General features: G+C 58.7%; 9 protein-coding genes and 1 non-coding gene across 10 annotated transcripts; 4 read left to right on the top strand and 6 right to left on the bottom strand.

The window, feature by feature from the left end:
• Positions 1–293: 293 nt before the first annotated feature.
• DCS_01194 (potassium transporter) lies at positions 294–3,173 on the top strand (the record flags this gene model as incomplete). The annotated part of the gene is made up of 3 exons (XM_040798529.1): positions 294–393; positions 452–2,169; positions 2,223–3,173. 3 exons carry the CDS (start codon positions 294–296, stop codon positions 3,171–3,173), a joined length of 2,769 nt encoding a protein of 922 aa, XP_040659412.1.
• A 629-nt stretch (positions 3,174–3,802) lies between these two features.
• Positions 3,803–6,118, bottom strand: DCS_01193 (VPS9 domain protein; the record flags this gene model as incomplete). Its single annotated transcript, XM_040798528.1, has 3 exons — positions 3,803–3,988; positions 4,043–5,717; positions 5,805–6,118. The coding sequence occupies 3 exons, from the start codon at positions 6,116–6,118 to the stop codon at positions 3,803–3,805; spliced, it is 2,175 nt and encodes a 724-aa protein (XP_040659411.1).
• A 2,043-nt stretch (positions 6,119–8,161) lies between these two features.
• On the top strand, positions 8,162–10,097 carry DCS_01192 (AMP-binding domain protein; the record flags this gene model as incomplete). Its single annotated transcript, XM_040798527.1, has 4 exons — positions 8,162–8,632; positions 8,698–8,978; positions 9,035–9,281; positions 9,381–10,097. The coding sequence occupies 4 exons, from the start codon at positions 8,162–8,164 to the stop codon at positions 10,095–10,097; spliced, it is 1,716 nt and encodes a 571-aa protein (XP_040659410.1).
• A 77-nt stretch (positions 10,098–10,174) lies between these two features.
• DCS_01191 (aldo-keto reductase) lies at positions 10,175–11,103 on the bottom strand (the record flags this gene model as incomplete). Its single annotated transcript, XM_040798526.1, has 2 exons — positions 10,175–10,507; positions 10,585–11,103. The coding sequence occupies 2 exons, from the start codon at positions 11,101–11,103 to the stop codon at positions 10,175–10,177; spliced, it is 852 nt and encodes a 283-aa protein (XP_040659409.1).
• A 691-nt stretch (positions 11,104–11,794) lies between these two features.
• DCS_01190 (uncharacterized protein) lies at positions 11,795–12,579 on the top strand (the record flags this gene model as incomplete). The annotated part of the gene is made up of 2 exons (XM_040798525.1): positions 11,795–11,915; positions 12,008–12,579. The coding sequence occupies 2 exons, from the start codon at positions 11,795–11,797 to the stop codon at positions 12,577–12,579; spliced, it is 693 nt and encodes a 230-aa protein (XP_040659408.1).
• Positions 12,580–15,013: 2,434 nt separating this feature from the next.
• DCS_01189 (beta-glucosidase) lies at positions 15,014–16,513 on the top strand (the record flags this gene model as incomplete). Its single annotated transcript, XM_040798524.1, has 2 exons — positions 15,014–15,057; positions 15,127–16,513. The coding sequence occupies 2 exons, from the start codon at positions 15,014–15,016 to the stop codon at positions 16,511–16,513; spliced, it is 1,431 nt and encodes a 476-aa protein (XP_040659407.1).
• A 235-nt stretch (positions 16,514–16,748) lies between these two features.
• DCS_01188 (uncharacterized protein) lies at positions 16,749–18,370 on the bottom strand (the record flags this gene model as incomplete). Its single annotated transcript, XM_040798523.1, has 5 exons — positions 16,749–16,934; positions 16,991–17,366; positions 17,438–17,876; positions 17,961–18,146; positions 18,217–18,370. The coding sequence occupies 5 exons, from the start codon at positions 18,368–18,370 to the stop codon at positions 16,749–16,751; spliced, it is 1,341 nt and encodes a 446-aa protein (XP_040659406.1).
• Positions 18,371–19,934: 1,564 nt separating this feature from the next.
• On the bottom strand, positions 19,935–21,993 carry DCS_01187 (uncharacterized protein; the record flags this gene model as incomplete). The annotated part of the gene is made up of 2 exons (XM_040798522.1): positions 19,935–20,042; positions 20,119–21,993. The coding sequence occupies 2 exons, from the start codon at positions 21,991–21,993 to the stop codon at positions 19,935–19,937; spliced, it is 1,983 nt and encodes a 660-aa protein (XP_040659405.1).
• A 1,682-nt stretch (positions 21,994–23,675) lies between these two features.
• On the bottom strand, positions 23,676–23,747 carry DCS_t6. The gene has a single exon. It is a non-coding gene; the product is annotated as a tRNA-Val (tRNA).
• A 613-nt stretch (positions 23,748–24,360) lies between these two features.
• On the bottom strand, positions 24,361–26,623 carry DCS_01186 (MFS general substrate transporter; the record flags this gene model as incomplete). The annotated part of the gene is made up of 9 exons (XM_040798521.1): positions 24,361–24,703; positions 24,762–24,815; positions 24,882–24,947; positions 25,013–25,370; positions 25,446–25,645; positions 25,702–25,877; positions 25,934–26,183; positions 26,255–26,388; positions 26,453–26,623. 9 exons carry the CDS (start codon positions 26,621–26,623, stop codon positions 24,361–24,363), a joined length of 1,752 nt encoding a protein of 583 aa, XP_040659404.1.
• Between the last annotated feature and the right edge of the window lie 1,221 nt (positions 26,624–27,844).

Raw genomic sequence — 27,844 nt, 5'->3', positions numbered from 1 at the left:
CCGTATGTCATGTCCCTCGACTGGACGCGCAGTTGAAAGTACCCTTGTCACCGACAGACCTACCTACAGCCATCTGCCAACGCTGTTCGGCTAATTACGCCCCAACTTGATATTCGCCTCACTGCCCACCTGTCTCCTCGGCCCTGCCTCGTCTCGACGCCGGAACGGCCGCATCTCCCCCTCTGCCGTGGCCGAACAACGCACGACAAGACATTCGTCGGACTCCTCGTTGGTCCACACCGACGCCTTGCTTGCGACCACGATTTTCCTGTCGCCATCCTTCCTCCGCAACCATGTTGGAGGGAACGCGCAGCTATATTTGGGCGCAGCTCAAGGCTGCGAGACCCTCATTCCTCTCGAAGAAGCCCCATTTCGACTTCATCTCGGCTCACTGTCCGTACAACCTGGCCTAACCCCGGCCCTCTGCCGGCTTGCTGACCAAGATTTGCAGACTTTTGGATCATTGGCGCCACCATCGTCGCCTCCATTGCCATATATGGCTCCGGTAGGGGCAGCCTAGCCTACATCGATGCTCTCATGTTTGCCAGCGGAGCCAATACCCAAGCCGGCCTGAATCCCGTCGACGTCAACAAGCTCAACGGATTCCAGCAGGGCATGATCTACACCTTTGCCATGCTCTCCAACCCCATCACCCTACATGCCTGCGTCGTCTTCCTCCGCCTCTACTGGTTCGAGAAGCGCTTCCAGAGCTGGGTCCGGGAGGTGCGCCACCGACGTCCCACCTTTACCAAGTCCAAGTCCCAGGCCCGCGGGGACGTGGAGCGGGCGCCGCCCGCCCAGGGGGTCAATGGCCGAAACATCACCGTCATGCCGCAGAATGGCCGCGTTCCGAGGCTCACCAACGACGGCATCCTGCTCGACGACGCCGCCGGAGCGAGCACCGTCGCGCCGCTGCCAAAAAGTGACCAGAGCGATACGACGACGACGACGGTGACGGACGAGAAGCACGACGCCGCCGGAGCCGGTCCCTTGGACTATTCCGTCCGAGGCGCCCTGCAGGATGAGCAGGTGCTCGAGGGGAAAGCCGTCGACGACGACAACGGCAACAACGTGGGCCAGGTGGCCATCTCCTTCGCCGACACCGTCAAGCGGAGCGACGGCATGGGCGAGGACATGCTCAAGATGCCTCAGCACCGATCCCACGCCGAGCACATCGCCATTCTCGAGCGCCAACGCCAGGACGACAACGAAGTGCTTCGCATCCCCGGACCCCGAGATGCGGAACGAGGCTTGGTGCCCAGACGGCTCGGTGCCGATGATGCCAAGGACGACGACGACATAACCGTTGGCAGGATTAGGACGGGCGACTCGCAGAGCAACATGCCCGGTCGCCACCCGACAATCACCATCGCCGAGCCCGAGAAGCGTCGAAAGGAGGAGCAGCCGGACGACGCCAAGCCTGCGACGGGCGGTGGCGCGCTCGACAACCTCCGCTTTCGCAAGCGCCGCATTTCCATCTCCGAACAGCGGCCGAATCACGACGACGACGGTGAGGATCATCCGAGGCCCGTCAGGACGCGCACCCTCGACAACATCAGGTCTGTCCTGTCGCGGGACAAGACCGACGACATGCCCTACCTCTCCTACACGCCCACCATGGGCCGAAACTCCAACTTCGTTGGCTTGACCCTCGAGCAGCGCGACGAACTCGGCGGCATCGAGTACCGGTCGCTCAGGACGCTGGCCATCATCCTTCTCGTGTACTTCTGGGGCTTTCAGCTCCTCATCCTCTCCTGTCTGCTGCCCTACATCCTGAACAACGACTTTTACGGCAAGATTGTCGAGGACTCGGGCGCATCGAGAACCTGGTGGGGTTTCTTCACCTCCAACGTCGCCTTCATGGATGTTGGCTTCACCCTCACCTCCGACAGCATGATTTCCTTCCAGAGATCCGAGTTTGTTCTGATGATCATGTGGATCTTCATCATCATCGGAAACACCGGCTTTCCCGTCATGCTGCGCTTTCTCATCTGGGCCTCGGCAAAGTTGGTGCCCAAGGGGTCCGGCCTTTGGGAGGAGCTGCGATTCCTCCTGGACCACCCTCGTCGGTGCTTCACCCTCCTCTTTCCCTCCGGTCCCAACTGGTGGCTCTTTTGGATTCTCGTCTTTCTCAACGTCCTCGACCTCGTCTTCTTCCTCGTGCTCGACGTAAGTCCATTCCGTCCCTCGTCCGGCCGCGCCTGCCGGCTAACAAGTCGCAGCTCGGCTCAGAACCCATCGCCAGGGTTCCTCTGCACAACCGCGTCGTCATCGGCTTGTTCCAAGCCGCATCCACAAGGACGGCCGGCTTTTCTGCCGTCAACCTGGCCGAGCTGAACCCCGCGATGCCCGTTCTGTACATGATCATGATGTACATCTCCGTCTTCCCCATCGCCATTTCCATTCGAAGAACCAACGTGTACGAGGAAAAGTCGCTCGGCGTGTACCACGACCCTGGTGTCGACGAGGACCCTGACGCACCGGCCATGAACTACGTCGGAAGCCATTTGCGCCGCCAGCTCTCCTTCGACCTGTGGTACGTCTTCCTCGGCTTCTTCATCCTCACCATCACCGAGGCTGGCCAGATCCAGGCGGGAAAGTTCGACTCCTTCGCAGTCCTTTTCGAGGTTGTCAGTGCCTATGGCACCGTGGGCCTGAGCATGGGTGCCGTCGGCATCAACGCGTCGCTCTGCTCCCAATTCTCCGTCCTCGGCAAGCTAGTCATCATCGCCATGCAGATCCGTGGCCGGCACCGCGGTCTCCCCTACGGCCTCGACCGTGCCGTCCTCTTGCCCAGTGAATCCCGCTTCCAGAAGGAGGCTGAAGAGGCCGAGGCAGCCGCCCTTGCCCGCGTCAACTCCGGCATTTCGAGTGCCACGGCCACAGGCTTGCAACGCCAGGGCACTCGCGCGACCGTTCACAGCAGCAGCAAGGGCCGCGATCGGGCGAACAGCAACCTCATAACCCAGTTCCTGCATCCGGGACCTGTCGTGCATCGTGAAACGACGACGCACCACAGAACGACCTCGGGCTCGATCGACTCTCGCAGACTATCACTGGTGTCGAGGACCAACACGGATCCTGGTATTGAGAATCACACGGACGAGCAGACGGCCGGGTCACCCTCAACGCCCCACAAACCGAAGAAGACACAGACATTGCCCATATTTTAGTCGAATCCGTGGCCGCAATGAGGTCACAAGTCTCTTCACTTCTTCTCGGTGCATGCGGTCGCTCAACAGTCCGCCAATCGGCGCTGAACTGGCTGCTGTTCATTCAAGGAATCATGCTTGATAGAGTTCTTTCGCTAGTCTGTCCCCTTTCCTTTTTCCTGGTGGTACGGACCGGAGTAAGATAGAGTAGAATAACTGGTGTGCGGATACCCGGCGGGTTATAGATGGAGTCGTGGGATCTTTCTTTGGAAACGCGCACCCATGGTCGCACAAGGAGATTGGATGCATTCTACCTTGTGTTTAAATGTATTTTTTTAATCGGGAGCAGGGCCAGGAAGGGTGGCGGATTGTACATAACCCCAACGATGGCCGAGTTGCATGGGCATGTAGTGCAGTGGATTGTTCACTTCAACAAGATATAGAACATCGCGATTTCGACGAGAAAATGTCACAATCCGTGTTATTCGCGTGCGGTCAACCCCCGCGTTCCAGGTGTCGACCATTGCGAAGCCAACATGGGGCTGATATTGCCACTATAAAAACGGAGTTCCCCAGTTACCAACTATAGAATCAGTCACAGGATAACACGTTATCCACAAAATGATGGTGGCCTGCGGGAGCCGTATGAATTATTTTCCCTCAAAGGCACCCAAGTTCTTCAGCGCCCCGGCCAGACGACGGTAGTCCCTTAGCAGGTCCAGAACCTCGCCGAGCCGCAGCTCGCCCGGGCTCTGAAGCTCGAGAAACCGTTTGTTGGGCGGCGCAATCTTAGGGATCTCCTTGGGTGGAAGTGACGTGGCAATGTCCGGAAACGCCTTGTGTCGTTAGCCCTCACGCTCCAAGGTTTGGAAGGGGATATCACGACGTACAGATGCCAGGTCCCCGCCGTCCGCCGGCTTGTCGGCATCTTTCGGCACCGTCGTTGGCGCAGGCCCGGTCCGGCCAAAGCCTCTCATCATGCCCATACTGGACAGTCGGGCCATGGGGTTGAAGGAGCTTCCCAGGCTACGCACCTGCTCCAAAACTGCGGGACTCTGGCTCGGAGCAGGGCTCTTGCGCTCTTCAGAAGCGGCCCCCCTCTTGGGCAAGCTGACGCTGCGGCCACTCTTGGAACTGTCAACGCTGGCATCACGACGGCCGCCGATCATGCTCAACACTCGATCCTCACGAACCAGCGCAGCCTTCAGCTGTTCGGCATCCTCTGCGCCGATGGCCGAGCTCGCACCGCTGGCATTTTCATCCTCTTCGAGCGGCGGGGTGCTGACGAGTTTCCGAGCGTCGTCGAGCGTTCGCGGGGCGACGATTGATTCCTTCGGCCCTTGCTGTCGTTCACGGAGCTTTCCGAGGAGGAACGAGTAGCTATCACCGAGACTGCTTGAAATCGTCTTGAGACCATGATCAGCCGTACTGAAAACGGCGCCACTGGCAGCACCGAATGCCTGGGTCGGGGTGTTGACGAGATCACTTAATCGTCGTTTTCTCAACGCGGTTTCAGCCTGGTGGTTGTTGGGAGACGGCGCCAGGTCCGTGGCCGTGGCGTTCTCCGTCGCGACGTCCGGTGCACTCTGCGTCGGAGTGATAAGCCCCTGAGGGTAAGCCGGGGGGAAGGTCTCCGCTTTGGCTGCGCCGGAGTGATTCACATTCTTGGGCGGCCCTGAAGGATGCTCGTCCTCTCTCAAGGTGGCGAGATCGACTGTTTCCAGGAAGCTGACGGCGGCTTCGAGGTTGGTGAGGCAGTAGGCGGCCTCGCCAGTCAGCTTCGGTTCCCATCGAAAGCGCTGGATGAAGTATAGATCGCTGATGATGTGAAGGTTCTCCGGCGGCAAGGTGATGAGGGTGAAGATGAGCATGGGCATAATTTCGTCGGCGGAGGCGGATGGGTGAAAGTGGGCAAGGGTATCGACGATGCTCTTGTGCGCAGCCTTGAGATGGTTGAGCTTGCCGAGGGGATATCTTGACTCGCTCATGCGAATCATATCGGTCCTGGCCGCGCGCAGCCACTCGCCCACCTCCTTGGACCTCTCGGCCAGAGCGTCGGGCCCCTGCGGGCTGTCGTCGCCAAAGTCGATGCCGAGGTCCGCAGGGCCGATGCCGACGAGCGCTAGGGCGGCGGTTTTCGACCGCAACTTGGCATCCTGCGCCTCGTCTTGGGTGCTCCGATGGCGGTATATGCGGTCATATATACCTTCCGAAAGTCTCCGCTCGACTGCCTCCTCCAGCAGGCTGCGTTTTCCCTCCAGGGCTCGCCTGGCACGCTTGCGGCTCGCCAACTCGTCGGCCGTAATCATTTGATGTTCTGTCCCTACTTTTTGCTTCTCTTTGGTTCCGAGAGAGGGGGCCTTGAAGCGCAGTCGGTTTGCGGCCGAGGATATCGAGTTGTTCGAGGTGGCGGGAGAGGCATTGCGGCTGTGACGGGAGGCCAGGGCGCTGAGGTGAGTGCCGATGTGAGATGCGGCCAAGGCGTAGAATTCTTGGAATAGATCCGACAGGCGGTCGATATTGGGGGGCGTCGGGTGCACCTTGGCACCCAGAGACTCGATGAAGCTGCACGGACGGCAAAATGCATGTCAGCGGTTTCCATTTCCGACTCACGAGACATGGACCGGACGGGAGTGCACGGATTCTACAAACCTGTCGGTCAAGGTAATGAGCTCGATTGGCAAGTCGTCGAGCTCGATCGAGGATCGGGCCACATCGAGGCCATCGTCGCCGTCAGCCGCCTCGGTCGTCTCGAAGGCATCTGGGGGGTGGTTTTCGACTCCTTCGTTGGCATTTCCATCGGCGACGACAGGCCCATCGGGGACGACCTGCGCTTGCTTCGCGGACATCAGGCGGACACGGGGAGGCCGGGAGGATGGCGTTCGTGCGGCGCTTTGCCGGGCGGGCAGGGTGCCCTTGGCGGACGGGGTCGCCGCGTAGCGGTGGGAGGGCGGGTAGACTATCATTGTGAGCGACGTGAGCTGAGCGTGCACCAGTCCGAGCTGCCGGGGTTGCGGGTGGGTCGAGACTCGAAGGAGAAGTGGACAGAGGCACTTGGAGGGACGAATATGTCCGGCCTCGTCTACGAAGAAGTACGCACCAGAATGTATGAGGGCGGCGATGAAGGGTAACGGCGGTGACGACGGCGATCGATGGAGGCTGGCAAGCACAGCACGAGGGAGCCCTTTCCGTCCGGCGGTTAATACGCGAACGCGGGCGGTACTGGCGCAGGAGGCACCTTCTCTGGTGGAGGACTGGGTGTCGTCGGGAGGAGGTGCGAGGAGGTGCGAGGGACGGCGCCAAAGGCAACGATGGCAGGAGAAAAGGTGCGACACCACGTTCAAGCCAGGAAAGCAACGGCAGCAATGGTGAACAAAGGCGCAAAGGGCTGGATCAATTTACACAGACAGTACAGGGAAAGTGAAGCGACGGCTTTTGGTGATGGAAGCTTGCACACAGGCGTGTGAGGTGACGGCTGAGGTTGAAAGGGCCGAGAAGCGAGAGGGAGGACTTTGACGAGGCGAGGGGCCCTGGTTACGTTGTGGTCATTACGTCGTGGTTACTGTACATGGAACGCCTAGAACTACAATTACTGATAATATATATGGATAGGTACTCTACTCCGTACTCCGTACCTATGCAGGTATTTGTGTCGGAATCTTGGTCTCCTCCACCTGCTCTTCGAACCTTGTTCGGTAGCTCGATCTAGGATACTGGTGGAATTTCGCACTGTAGGGAGGAGTACGGAGTACTGGTGTGTACATTCGAGCAGATACTCCGGCACGCTAATGGTAGGTACTTCCGTGTACACTTAAGTACATACTTATTTGCATGCTTCGGGGGTTTCAGCCTCCACTCGCACAAAGTCAGTCAAATGACTGTCGGCCATCTTGCGATTCTACCAAGTTCTCCTTGCACATCTACTCAACCTACATACTGGAATATCAACCGGCTCAATGAATCGGCACGAGCAGGTGGAAGAAGCTGGAGCAGGGCGTTCCTTACTGCACCGGCTCGCAGCTTCCACTTCGTTGGGCAACAATCATTGTCTTGGGCGGCGACGGATGATGGGCTTTGGGCAAGGGGCGCCTCCATGGGACATTGATTCTCGTTTCGTCCTGGATGCTTTCATGGTATGACGAGGCCAAGAGGGTTCGGGGCACTCCTACGCGTGAGATAGACGGGTGTACGTGACTGATTTTGAGAAAGGGCCCAACAGACTTGCGTTGCATGTAGGCTCCAGGCCGTCGCTGATCGATGACCTTGATGGATGAAGCTACGCCTACAAAGTACATGCACTTACAGTATATATTCCGTACCAAGGTAGTATTACTTGTACTGTACATGCAAGCAGTTGTTTAGTATTGTCGTTTGTCGGTATGTACTCCCGAATGGAGTACTCCGTAGAGGTGCCCAGTATTAATGGTAACTATAGTACTCCGTAAGGTACGGAGTAGTTGTTCATTTAATACAGTGCACGGAGCAGGTTGGTTCCCCTGCGTCGGTAGTGGTACCGGTACCGGGAGGAACGGAGTACTGCGCTGTATTACAGAGCAGTTCGCGAATAGTCCCGAATGCGGGGAAGCTGGAGCGCGCTGGAGCTAACCTCGGGTGCCAACTGTGAGGCCTACGTTGACAGTGACAGGACAGGGCATGTGCCAGGGGTCGGCCGCCTCGTGGTCCACCAACATCTGGAATCCAGGGGTCATCATCCAGCTCCCTCCCTCCCTTGCGGGTAGTACGAGTGCTAAGTAGCTGGACCGGCCTTGTGGGGGGGGGCCCTAGCACATACCTTGATTGCCTGGTGCAATGTGCAAGTAGTAGGTGTAGATGGCATCCGTGCTCCACGCAGTGCAGAGCGTTCGCAGCGTCACATTGTGTCGTTGCCGACAGCCAGCCACCAGCCATCTCTGCCTCACCGCGCTCTGCTCCGCCCTGACCTGCCTTTGCTCGTTGTTTTCCTTCGTCTTGTCGTCTACTCGTACGGCCCTCGCCCAGCGTCGACCACAATGTCGGGACCTGCTTCCCGCATCCGCTCCATCGTCAACCACATCCTCCCGTCCGGCCCGGATCCGCCTCACATCCATCATCTCTCGCCCACTTTCTTCCTCGAGCGCGCCGCCGCCGTGGAGCCCGATGCCGATGCCATCATTCACATCACCCGTAGCGGTGCCGCCGTTCGCCGTTCCTACGGAGAGTTTGCCACGCGTGCCATTGGCTTGGCCTATTACATGAAGAAGCATGGCTTCCAACGCGTCGGCATCCTCGCCCCCAACACGCCCGCTTTTCTCGAGTCCATCTACGGCATCGTTGCCGGCGGAGGTGTCGTCGTGCCGGCAAACTACAGGCTCAAGGGTGACGACATTGCCTACATATTCGAGTATGCCGAGGTCGACTGCATCGTCGTTGACGAGGAGTTTGAGGACCTGCTGGAAGTGTACCGAAGGAAACGCAGCAATGTGCCGTTGATCATCGATGTGGTAGGGTGGCGTGCCGTTGCCGAAAATCCGATGCGCTTGGCTCACATCCCATCTTGATTCGATAGGACACCGACAAGACGCAAGGGCCAGGTTGCGGACCATTCAACGATGCCATCCTCGAGGGGCTCGCCTACGATCGGCATCATGGCAGTCGCCGCTGGGCTGGGCTGCAGTCCAAGGCCGCCAACGAAGACGACATGCTCGCCATCCCATTCACGTCGGGCACCACCTCTCGACCCAAAGGTGTCGTGTACACCCACCGTGGTGCCTACCTTGCCGCCGTGGGAAACATAATTGAATCGGGGCTCAACATTGGACGCTGCAAATATCTGTGGACGCTGCCCATGTACACCTCCTCCCCTGCACCTCTAGGCACTGTCTTTAAACCGCTGACGATGGCAGGTTTCATGCCATGGGTTGGACGTTTCCCTGGTCGGTCGTGGCCGTCCGTGGCGTCAACGTCTGCCTCCGAAAGATCGACTACCCGCTCATATGGAGACTGCTGAAGGAGGAGGGCATCACGCACTTTAACGCGGCGCCCACCGTCAACACCCTCCTGGTCGCCGCCAGAGAAGCGGAACCGCTGCCGCAGCCGGTCCAGGTTACTGTCGCTGCAAGTCCGCCTAGCGGTCATCTGTTTGAGCAAATGGTCCGTCTGCCGTTGTCGAATCGGATGGACATTTCGCTCACCGTCGCCTAGACACGCCTCAACCTGATGCCAGTGCATGTCTATGGCATGACCGGTTAGTCTACCGCAACCGTCAACGGCAGTCTCGTCGTCGTCGTGCTAATGGATGCTTCAGAAACATACGGACCCATCACAAAGTGCTATCGCCTCCCCGAGTGGAACATGCTGCCGGCGCAAGAAAAGTACGCCAAGATGGCTCGGCAGGGACACGGCTTCATCACCAGTCTCCCCATCCGCATCATCAAGACGGACCAACCCGAGGGCGTTTACGTCGACGTCGCCAAGGACGGCCGGGAGATTGGCGAGATTGTCTTCTTCGGCAACATCTGCGCCAAGGGCTACTACAAGGACGACGACGCCACGCGCAAGCTGTTTGCCGGTGGCGGCCTGCACTCGGGAGATCTCGCCGTCTGGCATCCCGACGGTAGCGCTCAGATCCTCGACCGAGCCAAGGACATCATCATCTCGGGCGGCGAGAACATCTCCTCGGTCGCGCTCGAGAGCATGCTTGTCCAGCACCCCGACATTCTCGAGGCCGGCGTCGTCGCCGTGCCCGATGCCCATTGGGGCGAGCGGCCCAAAGCATTCGTCACGGTGAAGGAGGGGAAAAGAGTGGCGGCCGACGAGATCATCTCCTGGGCCAAGCACCAGAGCAGCATCAGCAAGTTTATGGTTCCAAGGGAGGTCGAGGTCGTGCCGGAGCTTCCCAAAACGAGCACCGGGAAGATCAAGAAGAATGACCTGCGCGGGTGGGCAAAGGGGAATCGCACGGCTTGATGTGAAGCGAGCTAGAATTCTCTCCAAGCGCCCCTGTCCGTGAAGTGCTAGCTAGCGCCTCGTTGCGAATGAAACGTTCACTTGGAGTTGGCTGGGAAGAGGGCGCCGGTGGCACCCTGGTCGAGGCCATCGAGGGTCTCCATGTCGTCGTCGTCGAGGATAAAGTCGAAGACATCAGCGTTCTGCCTGATCCTGTCCGGGTTCCCACTCTTGGGCAGAGGCACCCAATTCTTTTGCAGGCCGTACCGGATGAGGACTTGAGCGGGCGACTTGCCGTGCTTGGAGGCGACGCGAGCCAGCGTCTCGTCGCCGAGGTACTCGCCGCACGAGAGCGGGCTGTAGGCCTGCAGCACGATGTCGTTGTCACGGCAGAACTGGACCAGCTCACGCTGCTGGCACCAGGGATGAAGCTGGCGGGGCGAGTGTCAGCAGCCGATGGGTGCACGTGCGCGCAGCCGTCCGCTCATGCTCATCCGGGGCACCTTACTTCGAGCTGGTTCACGTGCGGCGGCCAGACGTTGGCGTAGTCCTTCATCTCTTGCAGGTGCTGCACTCGAAAGTTGCTCACGCCGATGGCCTTGGCCTTGCCCTCGCCGTGCAGCCTCTCGAGCGCTTTCCACAGCTCCTCACGAGCCTCGCGGCTTCGGCCGGGGACGTGGACGAGGAATAGGTCGACGTAGCCGGAGTCACCACCGAGCTTTCTGACGCTGTCGAGCGCGCTCGCGTACGTCTTTTCGGCGTCTCCCGTCGCGTGGAGCATCTTGGTGGTGAGAAAGACAGCCTCGCGCTCGACGGGGGATTGCAGCATGGCCGCGCCCACCTCGGACTCGTTGCGATAGAGCTGCGCCGAGTCAATGTGGCGGTACCCGACGTCGAGCGCGGCAAGGACGGCTTGCGTGCAGGCCTGTCCGTAGAGTTGGTAGACGCCGAAGCCGAGGCGCGGGAGGGAGCTGTGGTTGTTGTTGGGGAGAGAGGCGGTGGAGTGGATGGTAAGTGGAGGAGGCATGTTGGGCATGACGATGACGTCGGAATTGGCTCACGCAAGGTATTAGATCAAGGACGACGGAAATGGGAGGCTTGCGAGCCGAAAATGGTGTGGTGGCATACCCGGGTGGTGATGGCGCAAACAGCTGATTTCTCTTTTTTTGCCTGTTATTTTTCCCTCGATGTTTGGCCAATGCTGTCAATCGGTCGGTGGAAGAATGGTGAACATGACGATGGAGAGCTCGGCAGGCTCGCCTCCCACCCGACGTCAAGAGACGAATGCATGCGTCATTAATGAACGCTACCGAGTACAGCGCATGATACCTTCGTCTGGGGGGGGGGGGGGGGAGAGAGGGGGGACGGTACCTATGAGTACCAAGTACTCCGTACTGTACAGCGTGCCGTGTACTATTAGTTAGTAAATTAGCACTTACTTGAGCGATGGGCGGAACCGTCGATGCTCCCGGAGACGCTATCCTTCTAGCGCTGAGGAGGTCGCCCCGCCAGAACGGCGCGCTGCCAGACAAAACATCAGCTTGTCGGCGGGTACAGAGCGACTTGTCGATCCCCTCCCGTGCAACGCCCGTTGACGTCGCCAGATCTCCCCATCGGCCTCCGTTCCACCAACCGCCGTGCTTTCTTCCTCAGCAACGCCAATCCGTCGTCCATTCCGTCATCCGTCCATCGGGAGCAGAAGCCCAAGGACAGGCACGATGAGCGAGCTCCGCCCGTTGCGTGGCGGCTGCCAGTGCGGTCGGAACCGTTACATCATCGCCGTGCCTGAAGACGGCATCCACGACGCGCAAGTGCTCTTCAACACCGAGCCCGTTCACCGTGCGTGAGCTCCCTTTCTCCAAGCGACATGGCTGGGTGTCGCCGCCGTCGGGTTTGACCGTGCTTCCTCGCCGACGCTGACGATGGAGCAGAGATCCCCTTGGCCACACCGCTCGCCGCCTTCATCCGCGTACCGCTCTCGTGGTACCACAGCACCACGTTCGCCTTCTTCCCCGACGAGACGCATAGCATGATCCGCCGCGTGTACACGCACCCCAGCCAGCAGCACTCGAAGCGGCACTTCTGCGGCTTCTGCGGCACCCCGCTGTCGTACTGGTCCGAGGACCCCGTCAGCGAGGCCGAATACATCAACCTCACGCTCGGCAGCCTGCTGCGGGAGGATCTGCGCGACCTCGAAGACATGGGCCTCATCCCGGATGAGAGCGAGGCCGAGGATGCGAGCGAGGCGGCCGAGGCGGCTCCGGCGACGAGGGGCACGGCCCTGCGGGAGTCCTTTGGCGTCCCCTGGTTCGACGGCATGGTCGAGGGCACAAGGCTGGGCAAGCTGCGGCGCAGCCAAGGGGTGAAACAATCACAAGACGGCCACGTCATGGTGAGTTGGGAGGTGGTCGAATACACGGAAGGCGACGACGGGAGCGACCTGGACATGGAGGTGGCATCCACATCGTCGGGGAAGCGGAAGCTGGGGGACCTTGGCCACTAAGGACTGGGGACCGGGCATCGGGGCCCAAGGCCGGAGACGCGGTTGGTGCGGTGCCGGGCTGGAAGTTGATGCGTCGCCTTCGGCGCGGTGCCGGGGGCGGACGGACGGACGGTTGTCGACGAGCGAATGCATGCACAGTGCGTGCATGCATGCGATGCGTGTAAGCCATGAGCCACACGCCATGCGTCATGGAGAGGAGCAGCCGAGCTGGGCGGCAAGTGTCGACGTGGTTTCCGGCGCTGCATGGGTCGAAGGCGGCTCGAGAGGAGCGATATCAAGGATGCCTGCATATTCATTCGTACCACGAGAATACTTGTAGAGAAATATGACTAGGTCTAAAATTGTTGCGAACAGAGAAAGTCCAATCGAACGATGACAACGGAAGGCCGAGATGCAGGACGACGGATGGCAAGATGCACAGCCATGAGCCATCCAGGAGACACGGGGCGGAATGCCGCCGTCGGAGGCTTCGGGGTCACGTCAGCGAGGGCGAGTCGAGTGTCGAGAGGCCGCTAGTTGGTGGAAGCCCTGTTCGTGCTCGTACGCCGGGGTGAAGGAGAAGCATTGCGACGAACCACCGCGGTTGATCACTTCGTGCTAGTAGGCACCTACAGTTATGCGCAGGACTCGTCATATGCAGAGGGGAAAGCTTTTACGTCGGTAGATGGCCACAACTTGAACTTGGGTCCGCATTGTGTGCACCGTCCGACGCAAGGCTGTCCTAGTACTAGGTAGCTACGCATTCGAGGTACTGTTCTTACTTACGGCAGTACTTGCAGTGCCGACTAGTACCGGTTTGGTAGGTGTAGGCACCTGGGGATCTGTGCAGTACTCGTCTTATTCAGAGAATGGTTTGGTTTTGCGTACTCTGTACTGTAGATGCCTTCAAGTTGAACTTGTGTCCAGTGTGTTCCCAGTCCAACGAAAGGTTGTGCCACCGTAGTACTAGGGTACCTTGGCAGTAGCTAGGTACTAGGTAGGTACCTAGGTATGCAGGTAGGTGTAAGTACTATGAGGGGTACTCTTACCTCATACAACTACATAAGTAATACAGCTCTGCACAGTGTCGACTACTAGGTACTAGCAGCAATACCTACCTTATACTCTGTATTTACTTGTAGGTGCTTATACGTCGCACTGGGTAATAGGATGGGATGTTGCTGTTGTAACATGGTGCTTGAACTACCAAGGTACCTTATAGAGGTAGTAGTAGTATTGACTTCATGTCAGTAAGTTCAACACTGCGGAGTACTCCATATACAGAGGAAGTACCATTGACTACTCCGTACATGTCTAATGGTTCAACACTATTACGGAGTACTCTGTACTTACGTAGCCTTCCACATAACAGCCTAACCTGCCGACAAGAACAGAGCACCCTGAACATGAGCATCGATATGTGACACGGCTCCTTCTACAGTGTATCCTATGCTACTGCTGTAATACTTATATTACGCCAAGTACCCGTATTACTGTACTGTGTACTTTCTGCGGAGTCCGTATTCGTAGGCACTTACTATCGTACCTGTATTACTTGCTTATACCGTGCAACAACGTAGCAAGTAATACAACATACTGTACTACCTACCATGGTTGTATGTACTGAGTAATACGTGTACAGTACGCTGTAGTGCAAGTACTTGCACTGTGAACTAAGTGCACAGTACTCCGTACGCAAGTACATGTACACCTACATTGAGCACGTACATGTACTGTAATATCAAGTGCAACTCTTATCAACGGGTAGCCGGGCCGGCGGCACGGTGAGCAATGGATGCAACATTGAGCAGCATGCAAAGTACCCCGCCGAGGGGGCGGCTCCATTCCGTCTGGTTGCGTTCTCTTCTTACTCTGATTTCCGCTTCTTCATCAACCTGACCAGTGAATGAATCAAGGACTTTGATGTACGGCCATGGAGCTGCCGACGTGTCATTTTCCCCTGCTTTTGGACCGATCATCACGAAAACCAATGACCAACCGCTCAAAGGCTCGACCGATGAAGCGCTCGCTTACCGGATCAATGGGGGTGAGACGGACAGAGCCGTTCCCCTGTCGTCTTCGTGGAGGCCGCTCACACTTGCCTGCCGATGGGAACGGCGGATATATAATACGAGCGGCGACCCGTCCAACCCCTCCCCTCCTCTCTCCTCTCGATGAGCGATCCGAATCCTGCTTGCTATAGTACCGGTGAGATATCAACCACGGCGACATTCTCCTCTGAACGAGCCCAACGACGCCGGCCAGCCTGGCTCCCACCTCGAACCTTGATCCATTTGCCGCGAATATCCCAACCTAGGCCTTTCATCCATCTCAGTGGAAGGGGCTCCAGCATCCCGTCTGCGATCGGAGGGGATATTACTATATACTGCGTGGAATCCGTTGACGAGACCGGAAACGGCCTTCATCGCTCAAGCGTGGCCGCAAGACGACACAAATGGCGCTCCCTCGCGACTTTCTTTGGGGCTTCGCCACGGCTGCGTACGTTGCTCCTCCTTCGTCCGGCTGCACCTTGCCCATGCCTCGCTGACATGGCATGACATTTCGCAGGTACCAAATCGAGGGTGCCGTGGACCAGCACGGCCGTGGCCCGAGCATATGGGACTCGTTCTGCAAGACGCCGGGCAAAATCGCCGACGGCTCCTCGGGAGATGTGGCCTGCGACTCGTACAACCGCACCGCCGAGGACGTTGCCCTCCTCGCATCTCTCGGCGCGACCGCCTACCGCTTTTCCCTCTCCTGGACGCGCATCATCCCCAAGGGCGGTCGCGGTGATGCCGTCAACCAGGTTGGCCTCGACCACTACGTCCGCTTCGTCGACGACCTGCTCGCCGCCGGCATCACGCCCTTTGTCACCCTCTCGCACTGGGATATCCCCGACGAGCTGCACAGGCGGTACGGGGGCCTGCTGGACCGCACCGAGTTCCCCCTCGACTTTGAGCACTTTGCCCGCCTCGTCTTCCGCGCCCTGCCGAGGGTCCGGCACTGGCTCACCTTCAACGAGCCGTGGTGCTCCTCCGTCCTCGGCTTCAGCCTTGGCCAGTTCGCCCCCGGACGGACGTCGGATCGCACCAAGAGCCCCGTCGGCGACGGCGCGACCGAGCCCTGGATCGTCGCCCACAACCTGCTCGTCGCCCACGGCAGGGCCGTCAAGGTCTTCCGAGACGAATTCCAGCCGGCCAACGGCGGCGAGATCGGCATCGTCCTCAACGGCGACGCCGTCTTCCCCTGGGACCCGGCCGACGCCGCCGACGTCGAGGCGTGCGAGCGCAAGCTCGAGTTTTCCATCTCCTGGTTCGCCGACCCGATATACCTCGGCGACTACCCTGCCTCGATGCGCGACCAGCTGGGTGACCGGCTCCCGACCTTTACGCCGGCCGAGAGGGCCCTCGTGCACGGCTCCAACGACTTTTACGGCATGAACCACTACACGGCCAACTACGTCAAGCACCGAACCGGCGCTGCCGACCGGGGAGACGTCGCCGGCCACGTCGAAATCCTCTTCGACAACAAAAATGGCGACTCCATCGGCCCCGAGACGCAATCCACCTGGCTGCGCCCCTGTGCACCGGGTTTCCGAGACCTGCTCGGGTGGATAAGCAGGCGGTACGGGTTCCCCAAGATCTACGTGACGGAAAACGGGACGAGCATCAAGGGCGAGAACGAGCTGCGGCGGGAACAGATCCTCGACGACGACTTCCGAGTCGGGTACTACGAGGACTACGTCGGTGCCATGGCCTTGGCCGTCGAGCGAGACGGCGTCGACGTCCGCGGATACTTTGCCTGGTCGCTCATGGACAATTTTGAGTGGCACGAAGGCTATGAGACGAGGTTTGGCGTGTGCTACGTCGACTACGAAAACGGGCAACGACGATACCCCAAGAAGAGCGCAAGGCGTCTCAAGCCCCTGTTTGACAGCCTCCTGACGAAGGGGTAGTCGCCCTTCGCATCCACCCATCGTACGGAGTCGACTTGGCACTTGAAGGGGAGGGGAGGGGAGGGGAGGGGATCGAACCTGATGAATCCACGGACGATGCACCGACATGCACACAAGCCATAATGCAGCCATGCAGTTCTTACTCGCCCGAGCACAACGCTTCATGGGTCTGCCGTGCCGTGCTGTGCTGTCCAAGCTGTGGGTCCGTCAGGGTCCGTCAAGGACGGCGACGATTCTACCGCTTTCCCGTCCCGTCGTCCCTTTCGTCGACCATCGGCAACGCATCGCCACCCTCGGCAGCCTCCTCCAGCGCCATCTCTTCTCGTGCACGGCCTTCATCTGCCTCGCTCTCGACATCCGACTTTGGCCCGCGGCGGAGGTACCACTTGAAGGCGTATACGAGAATCTGGGCCATGAAAACCTGACGGGCGCGTTAGCACAAGCTTGCGCCCGGCGCCCGGTGCGGGTGGCATTCACCTGCTCTATGGTGTACAGCAGCACTGGGATCTGGATGTAGGCCCTCGTCAGGTCGTCGGACCCGTTCCACATGGCCGCAACGAGGGGGATCCCCAGGCTTGTCGTCTTCGCGGCGCCGCAGAAGCAAACGGCAATCGTCTGCTCCTTGGACATTTTGGTGACAGGAAGGCCCCTCTTGACGAAGGCGGGCAGGTGCCTCGACGTGGCGAAGCGAGGGTGAATGCCCTTGGCCAACGCGGCTGGCGGGCGGGCGAGCAGGAGGCATAGGACGGTGAAGAGCATGTAAAGAGCGAGGTTGAGGAAGACGTCAAAGATGACGGACGCAGAAGATAGCTGCAAGAGGGCCCCGGTATAAAAGGCGCCGGAAAAGGTGGTCCTGTACTCGGCCGTCAGCGCAGCTCTCCTCTCACGGGGAACCCGACACGCTCCTCTCGGCGGGGAACGCACCACACGAGCAGGACGAGACAGAAGCTCGAAAGCTTGGCGAGCTTGAAGGTATTCAGCGCCCGCACCACGGCATCCCCCCAGCACCACCGCACGGCCTGGCCGACGAGCAGGGGCAGGATGACGCTCAGCCCCAGCTGCCTGGCGACGTCGGCGTACATGATGCCGAGCGTGCTGGGGTCGGCGGGTCGCCAGGCGGCAAAGGCGTCGCCGCGGGGGAAGAAGCCGTAGATGAGCAAGGGCGAGAGGAAGGAGCCGATGACGTTGCCGACGACGACGGATATGACGGCGGCCGCTTCGTCACCGCGAGCCGCTCGCGTCATCACCACGTTGGAGGCGATGGTCGTCGGGAGGCAGGCGAGGGCGATGAGGCCGGCGAGGATGGGCGTCGCCGGCGTCTGAGTGTCGAGGGCGCCGGCGGCGAGGGAGATGTGGACGACGGCTTGCATCGTCGCGTGAGCCAACGGCGGCGGCTAGCCTCGAGGACGAGGGACGGGGAGAGGCACTACGGAGGGGGCCGACTCACCGAGGACGATGGCTGGGATGACGATGAAGCTCATCCCCTGGACTGTGAGATGCAGCCGCCAGTTGGTCGCATTCTCCTTGAGCTTGTCAGGCGCGAGCTGCAGGCCGCTCACGAGGAAGATGAAGGCGACGGCGCCGTATATGATGCTGTACTCAGACCGTATGGCGCCCCCACGCGCCGCAACGGCTGCCGCTCGTCTTCATCAGCCGGCCTGCTCCGGGACGGTCCGCCCCTTCAGACTCGAGCGGTCACTCACACGGGAAGTAGTACGCCAGCACGCATGCGACGGCGAAGCCGATGATGAGCCACTGGGCAAGGACAAAGTTGACGGCGACGGTCAAGCCCGCGAGCACGCGATTCGTCCATCCGCCGCCGCTGGGCTCGTCTGGGCCGTCCGGAGCCGGAGCCATGTTGACAGTCCGTCACGACGGCAGATGGAGTCGTCGCTGCCGTATCTGGACATGCATCGATGTCGGGATAGGTGCGAAACCTTGATGCGCGGGCGAGAGTATTTTGAGTCGCGTGAGGATCTGTTGATCAAAAGCCGTCTCCGATGTCGTACATGCGCCGTACTGCAGTCGCCAAGCAAAAATTAGGCGGGCCGTCTCTACTCGGCCGGACATCGGCGCGCTGCTTCCAGCCCTTCCTTCCATGTCTCGGGCCCGTTAAAGTGGGTCTATAATGGTCCGGGCACCTTTTTTGTACTTAAATAATACTTACTGTACTGTATTGTACAAGTACAACGTACAGTAAGTGTAAGTACATGTACAGTAATGCCTGTACATGTAAGTGCATATTTTACAAAGATACTTGCATGTAATTACTCCGAATATTCCCTAGTGAGTACGGAGTACCTTCAGCACAGTGCTGTAAGTATTTAGGTACGGAGTACTCCGTAATCGCTTGTACTGTATTCCATACTGTACAAGTCCTTACGGATCGCGAAGGGTACACCTAATAATACTGTACGTGGTACAGAGTACGGAGTACGGAGTAAACAATACGTACGCACAAAGTCCAAGTACAGTGCTCCGTACTCTATAGTTGTACTCCGTACTCTATACTTACTGTAAGTAGTTGTACTCCGTACTCTACAGTATAGGTAGTTGGACTCCGTACTGCACATAATACTCGTACTTGAACACCTAGTGATGTGCGAAGAAATTCCATACCGTAATACAGGGCAATCCGTCAGTGCTCCATACCAAGTATTGCAGTACTAATATAGCATTATTGGTAAGTAGGTACCTACTCAAGCACATGGAGCTGAACAGAGTATGGGGTACGCATACTCGTCATCTCGCACTGCACACCGGTGTGTATTGTACATCTTGATCCCTGCTACAACAAATGTTGTCATCGCTGGTGCTGTACTTGTTGCTGTGCGTGCACTGCGCAGTATGGAACGGTACTGACATGCTCGGGTACTGTTCAGCAAATAGTGCGCATGGACTCTGCCCGCTCGATAGGCCATCCCTTCATCGCGCCGAAACTCGTCGAGCTCGGGTGGGATCGGCCAAGGGGCACAATGGAGAGAATGCACCAAGCTCGGTATTCGCCGCGCAAGGAGGCTCGCCGCGTTCCCCGCCGTGATCGTACTCTATATTACTTGATCACAACCTGCCGTCGCCATCACCGACGCCGACCAACACTGGCGCAAAGGCACGCGCCAACCTCCGTATTCTAGCCCGTCATCCCTCAGCCTCATGTCCCCGCCAGGTCCCCTCGTGAGCGGTACTCGGATGGACATGGCCGCGGACGCGAACAAATAATGCCTTGGTATCGTGAAGAAAGAAAGAACAAAATCCCCGAGGCTCCTTGAGCGCTCATGCGTCATAACAATGCAGCAACGCAGTCCAGATGCAGGGCGCGAATTAAAGTATTATGTCTCGAAACGGAATGGGCATCGAGGACGGTATGCACCGTCGGGAGATGCCAAAATTAGACGCCCGATTCCGGGTCCCGACTCCAAACTCAGAGGGCAAGGGCCGGCGCCGGTTCCATCGGCGGCAACCTCGGCTCGCCCAAGCCTGCACTCGGGTGTGCCGGACCGATTTCCGGGTCCGGTATTTGAATGTCGAGCTGCGTTTCGAGTCGGTCCGTCAGCCATCGTCTCGCACAGGCGCCGGCGCGAAGGAGGATGAACCGGGCAACTCACCGTCAAGTATCCCGTCTGCCGGAGCGGGATGATCTTGGGCGGAAGGGCACTCTCTTCCGCGGGAAAGGCCTTGGCCATGTCCAGGTTCCAGCTCTCGATCCACTTCTCCAGATGGTTGAGGCGAGATTTGATGGCCGTCAGCCCGAGGTCCTCCCACAGCCAGCCGGTGGCAAGGCCGAGCAGGCAGTCCAGCACGTTGCGGACGCTGTAGGGGTTGAATATCGAAACCAATTCTCCGTTGAGCTTGTCGATGATTCGTCGAAACTCTTGTTCCGACACGCCGGCCGGATCCAGGATTTCGGGATAGAGGTTCGAGAACGTCGGCGCCAGGTCCCCTTTGAGGAGCCAGTCACGGCGAATGCGAATGACGCGCGTGGACGCGTACTCGGCCGAGTCCGTCGGAACGTGCGGGTTCAGGTGAGGGAAGCAAGCGTGTTGGGGGCCCCATTCTTCGCCGTTGTCGGCCTGCATCTCCTCTCCCATGATGGACGAGTCTGTCGACGACAAGGCGGAGCCGATGGCGTCCCCGACAGACACGTTCGACAGACGTGGCTGCATCACGTCCGGCCCCCTCTCGAGGTCCTTTGAACCGTAGGTCCCTGCCGCTTCCTCGTCAGGTGCCATCTTGGCCCCCGCGTCGCCCCTGCCGCCTTCGGGCAGCGGTGCGGCCGTGATGATTGGCTGCGATGCCCCGTCGTGAAGGGGCTCGAATTCGCTTCCCGGATCGCCGGTCGTCGGGATCTGTGATCTTCTGCCGTCACACGAGGCGTGAACGGACCCGGGCAGGCTTATTCGCCGGCCTTGGCGGCTGGTCTGGTCGATCGGCAGGCTGGCACACGTCGCCGGTGCGCGTTTCGATTGCCACCGTTGGGGCTGCCCGAGAAGGGGATGATCGCCTTCCCCGACTGCAGCGTGATCGTCTCCGTCGGCCAATCTATCAAAGGCGGGATTTCGCAAGGGAACGGGCGGTGCGGGCGGCGATGAGCTGCGTCGTCTCCGCTGACGCGTGCCGCGAGGTGTCGAGTTCGTCGGGTTCCAGAGTCGCGCGGAGGGCGGTCGAGGCGGCTGGGTAGAGTACGCGGCCGGGCATCCAGCACGGCTCCGGAAGGGGGATGGGAAAGCACGGCGCTGCCGCCGAGGAGCCTCGCCGTTTGGGCCGCAGCCGGTCCGCAGGTGGAGGGTCTCGGTGGTGACCGCGGCGGCGAGCCTCTGCGGCGGACCGCTTGGATCGTAGGTTTGCGGGGGGCGAGGCGAGAGTCGCGTGCTCTCGGACGCATCCAGGGGGGAGGGCGACGTGGAGGGCGGTGAAAGTGGTTGTCGAGGAGTTGTGGAAGGGTCGAGCTCGGCACGGCAGCGAGGACGATGGTGCCGTAGATGACCTCCTCCGAGGGAAGCAGCGGCGACGAGCGCGGTGGGTGCCGGTGCTGATGCCGATGCCGATGCCGATGCAGCGCGTGCGTCTGCTGTTGCGAGGTGGTGGGCGGCCGGCAGGGAGTCGTAGAATGCTGGCGGCGTCGGCGGTGGCTTCAACGATTGCTCGCAGAGTCCTTTCGCGGTGGAGGCGGCGGCGAGTGTGGAGGTGGAGGCGGATGCGGGTGTGGGCGACGTTGCGTTCCAGCCGTTGGAAGCGGACGGGTCTGCAGCTGAACAGTGGAGGTGCAGGTGCAGTCCGCTGGACTCGCGGTGGCCATCACCGTAGGCCGAACTCCACTGGCGGCCGCTGCTGCTTCCCCTGCTGCACGGGCCCTCGCCCGCACCGCCGTTGGTGGTGGTCGCCGTGGCCCTCGCGCTGGCTCTGGCGGGGGCCGTCGTCGAGTTGGCGGTGATGGATAGGGGCGCCGGCTGGAAAGGGTTAGTGGCAAAGGCCCTGTTCATCGTTTTCACGTCCGTCTCGATCAGGTCCGTCCGTCTCGTTCAGAGCCAGCCAGCGGCTCAGCGTCAGTCGATACTCGGTACTCAAACTTGCCCTTCGATGTGCCTGCGCACCGAGTCTGTGAACCGAACCGAACGCAACGGAAACGACCGAACCGATGGCAGGCCGCAGCTCCCGTCGCGTCGGCCGCCGTCGTCGCCCTCGTTCCACAGCCTTCGTTTGGAGGTTGGATGGATGTGCACGGCGTCGGAAGGGGGTTCGTGCCGGCAAATAGTCAGCCGATGGCGGCACTGTTGCCAGCTTATATATGTTTCGCCCTCATCCTCCTCTGCTGCCATGTGCCCCGTGTACACAGGACCGCCGATTGGGTCTTTGTCAACCCGTCATCCCCCATCTCCCGTCCGCACTGCGAAGCTAGTTGGTTGCTGCTGGCTGGCCACCGGCGAGTACTGGTACGAGTTTCGGTACGGAAAGGGTACGAGCTCAACAGCTGCTCCTTCTGCCCGATGCCCCGGTACCGGCAAAGTATCTGAAAGTTCCTCAGGACGGACCTGCTTGCTTCGTACGGCACATCCCTTGCAGAGTACACGTACTGTAAGTAGGTGGTCCGTCCTAGGTATTGCTGTGCATGCGACAATGCTCAAGCTACCTTGGTACCTAGTACGTAGATATCAAGGTACATGGTGCTGCGAGGTGCTCCAAGCGCTCCGTCCAGGTCGTTTTATACCAGCACTCTGGCCATCCCCCTCCCTCGTTTGCCGCCCGCAGGCCCTGTTATTGCCGGCTCCCAGCCAAGCCCGTGGCAGCACGTCCGTGCCTCGTCATCCTCATCACCATCGAGGGGTCCGTAGGGGTCCGTCTTGGTCGTCTCGGGGCACGTCACCGGCTCGTTTGACCCGCCAGAGACCCAGAGAGGCGGGATTGCGTGTAATTAGGTAATTGGTTCGTCGGAGCCAACGAGGAGTTGCCTCCTTCTGTCGGTGTCTGATCGCAAAGCAAAGAAACAAACGAGACGATTGCAAAACGAGGAGGACGTGCCCCCCCTGCGCCTGCTGCCTGCCGTCGTCCAATGGATTGCAAGTACCAAGTAATTACTGCACGTAGTACTTAAATAATGCTCTGTACTAGTTCATACGGTACTGACCTATTTCTTTTTCATCGCCTTGTCCAACGCGGCCAGTTCGCGCATCTCGGGGAAGCACAACCGGCTGTCTCTGATCTGGCGGGGCCATGGCACCAGTAAGGAACTAGGCTACAAAGGGCCAGCGGCCAGCCAACTCATGATACTTGTACATGTGCGGAGTGCATGTGCTGTAATTACATTATTGAATGCACGTATGTACTGTACATGTGATAGGTGCAGGTGCAGTACTGCGTTATCAGTCCGTGGTTGACAGTGCGCTTGTAGTTGGGGGAGCGGTTCAAAAATGCGAAGCCTCTTCGACAGCAGTATAATTAATAGTTCATCGCATTAACAGGCTAAAATATTTCGTACAAATGTGTGGCTGGAGGGAAGAATAAGTCTCCAACTTGTTCGACCCGGACAATGGAAGTTGACCAGCTCACGCCACGCTCCAGGGCCTCACCCAATTGTCTGGCTTGTCCCAAGCTGTAAAAAAAATGTAAAACGAAAGTCAAAAGCAACAACCAAAAGTATTATTAACCACTTGTGGCTAGTATCTTGTAGCTCGGCCGGGAATCGAACCCGGATCTCTTGCGTGTGAAGCAAGTGTACTAACCGCTATACGACCAAGCTTTTTACTGTGATCAGCTGATATCAGGTCGGGTTCTTATTTCAATATATACAGTTGACTTATCGTTTCCGGTATAACTCTCCGCATCAATTCGCCCCAACGCCCTCCTGGCTCTGCGTCAGCAGAAATCAGGATAGGTTGTCAGTTGAGAGTCTTTATATTTCTTCCGTGAACGTTTCGAAAATATTCCATCACAAACAGGTGCCATCCATGTTTTAGAAATGCACACTGTGACTGCTTGCATTTGGCCGCCAATGTCTCACCAACAATGCCCGCAAGGCTCCGACGACCCAGTTTGCATCGCATCGTACTTTGACAAGAGCTTACACGTACGGTACACATACGGTACACGTACATTTTATGCACCTGCCATGCCGCTGCATCTCTGCCATCTCGTTTCGCTCTGTTTTCAACCCAAACGTTTCAAACATGCTACTCTCCCTCTCCTGCCCTCGTACCAAAATAAACGACAAACTCCCAAGCATACCTATTCCTTTCTGCGAGGTAGAAATATGCCGAGCTGGCATCTATCGCACGCATCTCATGCACGTACCGTTCTTGGATAGTACAGTCATAGTTGCACAGTGTACTGTGCTACGTGATTACGGTTCCTACTTAGGCATTGGCCGCCGCTGCCGACGATCCTTCATCCTTCTTCCTTCGCCTCTCTTCGTCGGCCCTTTTTCCCTCCTGTTTTAGCCTTGCGTCATCTGGTTTCGTCAACTCGACTTGCGGCATGAGAAATAAAGCGAGAATAAAGGCCAAGGCAGCCAGCGACGCCCCGACGATGAAGATGGTCCGAAATCCCTGCCTGTAGGCGGGGATGAGAATCTTCTGGATTCTCTTGGCCTCGTCCGCCGAGATCCGTTCGAGATACGCTTGCGGGTTGCTCAGCAGCATCTTGGCCGATGCCTTGTCGAGACCTAGCGATGACAGGTCACGGGCGATGATATTGTTCCTGGGAGTAACTGTCAGAATCGAATCAACCTTGGCTCACACGACGGAGAAGAACGTACAGAATTGTTCCCGACACAGCCAGGCCAAGGGTTGCGCCCACATTGTGAGCGAAGCTGCACAGCACCACCACCGTCAGTCATGTTCGATCGTTCATGTCACGGCTCTCAGAAATCGCTTACGTTCGGAAGGAGGTCGCGACGGCCATGTCACGTCTCTCGACACTGGCTTGGGTGGCGATCAACGAGCTTGATATACGTCAGTCGGCCATCACGCGACGAGGGGTGTCCATCCGCGAGGGGAAAGATCTCACGGTTGAAGAGTGTTCCCGACGCCGACGCCGATGAGTAGGGCGTAGCCAATCTGCTTTCCCACGCCCGTGGTCTCGTCGAGCGTGGACATTAACCCGAGCCCGACTGCCCAGCACGCCCAGCCGAAGAGGATGCACTCGCGGTACCGCCCTGTCCAGTGAACCAGCAGGCCCGAGAGGGTACTGTTGGCCGTCTGCAGCAGCGTGATGGGCAGCAGCATCGCCCCCGACCTCGTGGCCGAGTATCCGTAGGCGAGCTGGTAAAAGGTCGGCACGTAATAGACTTGCATGAAAAAGTTCCACCCGTTGATGGCCATGGTTAGACATGCTCCGTTGACAATCCTCGACTTGAAAATGCGCACTGGACAAGTCAGTCGGCGGCACGGGTAACACGCACGACACGAGAAGCGAAAGGGGAATTCTCGGGGAAACCTACGGGGAACCAATGGATATCGAGGCCCTTTCCACTGCCACACGACAAAGGCGGCGGATACGACAGTGCCAACAACCAAGGTGGTGACGACGTGAACGGAGTTCCAAGGATATTCGGAGCCTCCCCAGGTCAGTCCCAGGATGACGACGGTCATACCGGCAAAGGCGAGGAGGATGCCTACGAAATCGACGGCCTTTAGTTTTCTGCCAAGGTCAGCACGTGTGTGCTCGCGCGAGCGTCGGAAACGGCCGCGGCCTACATTTTCCAGTCGCCCTCGACCTTCTTGAGCGGCATGAAGAAGACGACGCAAAAGGTGGTGACGATGGTCAGGGGAAGGTTCAGACGGAAGATCCATCGCCACGAGTCGGCCGACCTGGACGACAAGGCACCGCCGATGACGGGACCAACGCCATGGGCGAGGGCAACAAAGGCACCCTGGAGGCGAGGTCAGCAAATTCACGTCGAGTTCTCCGGCGCCGGCGGGTACTCACCAAGATTCCCTGGTACTTGCCGCGCTCCCGCAGAGGCACGACATCACCGACGATGAGGGAGGCGACGGTCATCAAGCCGCCGCCTCCGATGCCGGTAATGGCACGGAAGACTGTGAGCTGCAGAACGGACTGCGCCAGGGACGAGGCGAGCGAGCCGAAGAAGAAGATGGCGAGTCCGATGAGGAGAATTACTTTCCGCGACCAGATGTCGGACAGTCGACCGTACAGCAGCTGACCCACGGTCGAGGTGCTAATGACGCACGACGACGGGTGAGAATCCGCCCCTCGTCGACTGCGAGACAAAGAGGAAGGCGGACTCACATGAAGTATCCGGAAGCAATCCAGGACACTTGGTCGGTGGAACCTAACGCGCGGCCGATGATGTACACGCTGGCGGCGAGCGTCGTCTGGTCCATGAGAGACAGCAGATCGACGCTGGCGCAGGCGAGGAAGATCTACGGGGCCAAAGTCAGATACTTCTCGACGGGGGTGGGATTCATTCGCGACGACGACCCGTACCGTGATGATGGTCCTCTTGGGCACATAGTTGGTCTGCTCGTTGAACTCGTGGACCTTGCCGCCGTCCGAATCGCTTCCGGCACGGACATGCTGCGCCGTGCTCGAGTTGGTGCTCAAGTTGTCGGCGGCAAGCGACGGTTGAGCAGAAACAGCTGCCTTTTCCTCCAGCATGATGATGCGACAGAGTCTCTCGTCGGCCAGTTGCTACAGGCGAGTCTCGGCTCGACGGCTGTCGTGGGGTCCGTCCGTTGATCGATTCGACTCGGAAAGGGGAAAGGAGACGGACGACGGCAGCTCGGGACGCTCATTCGGCTTTACCGTCGGATGGAGCTAATGACGGCGCGCAAGCTGCGAGCGGGCAGGGTCGAGTGTGCGGAAGCCCATGATGATCGGTGGAAACTTCTACAAGTACGTAAACCAACTGCTGCTGGAACAAACTTTCTCGGGCGAGACTGGCAGACGTATCCATGTCGCATCGAGCCACGGCATGTCATGACATGGATGGATGGAGAACTCCCCGAGTAAGAGAGGGGAGGGGGGGGACCCGTAGCGTTTGCGCGCGTATTATTGCATCCAAATAGTGATATACTTGCTCCGTACGCACTCGTATACACACCTAGGTGTACAAGTGCAGCACTGCACTTGCATGCCCTAGTAAGTGTACGCAATCCACACGTACTTGAGTACTTTAGAGGTGTGCTTATAATTCTCGTGCACTTCTTAGAACGGTTTCCACCGTACAAATACGAGCTATTAATCACAAGTCGGGAGATTACAGTACATGGACAAGCATTTAAAGCGAAAGTAAAGTACGGAGTATTACTACACATGCACATGGCAACGCGCAATCCAGCACCTGCGTATCAAATGCAGTAGACAATATACTTACTTGCTTGTGCATCCATCCACTCACCAAATCGAAAGGCCGTTGAACCATTTTGCCTTTTCCGCCGTTGATGTTGCAGCACATGAAGGCTTGGCATGGAAGCTTGTTCCGCGCCAGGTTTGCTGCTACTCGCGCGCCCATCGACCGAGTGTCGGCGAGCGCATGCGGATGCAAAACGGGTCTCGGACTTGGTGAAGGAATGCACAAAGAATGACCGTTCGATGTTGAATCCTAAGACATCAGCGGGATTTCGACGTCGTCGCCCGGCCCATCCATCCATTGTTGTTCTCCACCCCACCTGCATCCACTTTCAGTGCCGACCAAGGATAATATGCATCGGAATATAGGTGTAAGTACTGTACTTGCAACTACTGTACTGCACTCTGTACTTGTACTGGGGTGTAAGTACAAATATAAGTAAATGGACTGCGTTGCGCATGTCTTTGTACTTGCACGCGTGCATTATTTACTAGGTCGGTGCAGTGCATATACATTTCTTCCTCGTA

This window comes from Drechmeria coniospora, chromosome 01 (assembly GCF_001625195.1).
Source record: "Drechmeria coniospora strain ARSEF 6962 chromosome 01, whole genome shotgun sequence".
NCBI classification, from domain to species: Eukaryota; Fungi; Ascomycota; class Sordariomycetes; order Hypocreales; family Ophiocordycipitaceae; genus Drechmeria; species Drechmeria coniospora.
The sequence above is the reverse complement of the archived record's forward strand: the minus strand, read 5'-3'. Positions and strand labels throughout refer to the sequence as shown.